This window comes from Propithecus coquereli, unplaced genomic scaffold, assembly GCF_000956105.1.
Source record: "Propithecus coquereli isolate 6110/MARCELLA unplaced genomic scaffold, Pcoq_1.0 Scaffold390, whole genome shotgun sequence".
Taxonomy (NCBI): Eukaryota; Metazoa; Chordata; class Mammalia; order Primates; family Indriidae; genus Propithecus; species Propithecus coquereli.
The window spans coordinates 2,417,656-2,419,967 of record NW_012149619.1 but is presented as its reverse complement, the minus strand read 5'-3'; the positions used below and the strand labels follow the sequence as shown (position 1 = coordinate 2,419,967).

The window sequence follows — 2,312 nt, the reverse complement described above, 5'->3', positions numbered from 1 at the left end:
TTTTTTATTTCAAAGTATTATGGGGTGATTCCCTCTTGTCTACCTGGAAAATATTGAACGATCCAGGGGAGAGTATCTGATATTGCCAAAATTGGCTTAATCCATAACCACATAACCATCTAGTTCTTATTCTTTCATCCCTGATCCAAGCTATCACGAGAAGCTTTGCCAAAAGCTTTGTGGATGTCAAGGTCTGTTAATTCAAGGGTAGTGTGGGGACACCATGGTGCACGGGGGAGAGCACAGGGCTTAGAGAGTCAAACCGACTTGTGTATAAATTTTGGTCATAACAACAGTTATGTGACTTGAAAAAGCCACTTAACTTCTCTGGGCTATTTCTTCTCATTAATCAATTGTGGTAATGTACACTGTCACACACATATATGCACACACACATTCACTGGCTTTCTTTCTCCCCCATCTCTGGGCTCCCTGGACTTGTCCTGGTTTTACCTGGTTTCACCAAGGCCTTCAATACCACAGTCCCATCTTTCTTGTCTCTCAGTTGCAGTCTGATCCCTGACCCCAAGTGGCCAATGTAGATCTCAGAGAACAGCTGGGGTTCTTCAGGGCTCCGATAGCAGAGCTCCAGTTCCTGAAGAGACAAAGAGTAACCATCCTGTTCATTCTGCAAGTGAGGTCTTTGCCACATCTGACACCTTCTTGGCCCTGTTTGACCCCATAGGGACACTCCAATAACCTTCTGTACTGAAATCAGTCACCACCGTCAGACAGTGCTCTTTTTCATTTTCCACAAATCCTGACTCAGAAGGATGAGGACACAGCTGGGTACCTCATGGATGAGTCAGGACTCCTCCTTAAAAGTAGTGCTCATCGATCCTAAGCCAGATCCTTCTCCCCACATCTTGAACCAGATCCTTGTTGCTCCACCTCCCCCATCTTGAATCCAAACCTTCATTCTTCCAGCTCAAAGCCTGTCTTCCCAATGGATCCTAAACTTGATCTGCTTTCAATTAACAGGAAATTTATGTGCATCCCCTTTCCTAAGTCATACCCAAGACAGAACTCTTTATTCCCAACTGTCTTCCAAACATGCTCCTTCTCCAGTTTCCACAAACTTGGTAAATGGTTCCAAATTAGGGATCATCCTTAACTCCTTCCCATCCACATCCATTTCCCCAAGTCCTGTTGGCTCTACCTCCAAAATATACCCTGAATACATTAACTTTTCTCCATCTCCACTGCTATCTTCCTAGTCAAGCCACCTTCAACTCTAGTCTGTAGCATTGCAACAGCATTTTTTTTTCAGAGATGGGGCCTTGCTGTGTTGTCTAGGCTGGCCTCGAACTCCTAGGCTCAAGTGATCCTCCTGCCTCAGCCTCCCAAGTAGCTGGGACTTCAGTTGTTCCTCCCTATGGCTGGCTTTGCAACAACCTTTTGACTTGTCTCTGCTTCCACTCTTGTCTGCTTATCACCCATTCTCACCCAGCAGCCAGAGGCATCTTTTTGAAAGTAAATCAGGTCTTGTGTTACCATGATTAAGACCCTCCAAGGACTTGCCACTGCACTTAGAGCAAAACCCAAAATCCGTATCAAAATCCCCGCTGACTGGGTTGATGCGTCCTGGGAGACTCTCGCTTTGATCCGACCCATCTCCTGACATGTGCACTAAGGTCTGCCACACTGACCTCCTTTTTGTCACCTGGGAGTGTCAAGCTTGCTTCTACCTCTGTGCCTCTGCAAACATTCGTCTGCCTGAAACGCTCTGCCACAAATCTCCACCTGCCTGAACCCTTCTTGTCACTGCAGTCTCAGCTTGAATGTTGCCTCCTTGGAGAGGCTTCTCCTGACCACTAGTGTAAAATAGCCTGAGTCACTGTCTTACGATGCTGTATTTTCTTCACAGCACATCATGGTACTTGGTCAGTGTGCTTTAATTATATATGTTGGTCTCATCCACCAGGATATAAGCCTCCCAAGAGCAGGGATGAGTCTATCTTGTTCACTGAATTATCTCCACTAAAGACAGCGTATACTTGGCACTGGGTAAATACTTGTTCAATGGCTGAATCATGTCTTTCTCTCATCCCTTGTTAACAACTGACACAGCAGGAAAACTCCAAGATATTCATCCTTAGAGTCATGTTTCCCAACTCAAAAGATAAACGTCACTTCCTCCTAACTACTGGATATCTAGTCCATCTGAGGACATTAAATTGAAGATTATTGGAAATCCTTCAGAAACCACGGACTTCAGAGGTGGGCAACTTCTGCCTGAGATGTTGGAATAAGATAAATTTTCTGATTTTTCAACACTCTTTCTTATCCCTTTATTCTATTACTAATCTTGT

At 44.8% G+C, this 2,312-nt stretch overlaps 1 protein-coding gene across 1 annotated transcript in view; it reads right to left on the bottom strand.

Moving 5' to 3' along the window:
- Positions 1-2,312, bottom strand: part of LOC105816975 (NACHT, LRR and PYD domains-containing protein 1-like) — a 128,703-nt gene that overhangs the window by 73,922 nt on the left and 52,469 nt on the right. Inside the window, 1 exon segment of the mRNA XM_012652563.1 lies at positions 454-595. Within this exon segment, the coding sequence (XP_012508017.1) occupies positions 454-595 (142 nt within the window).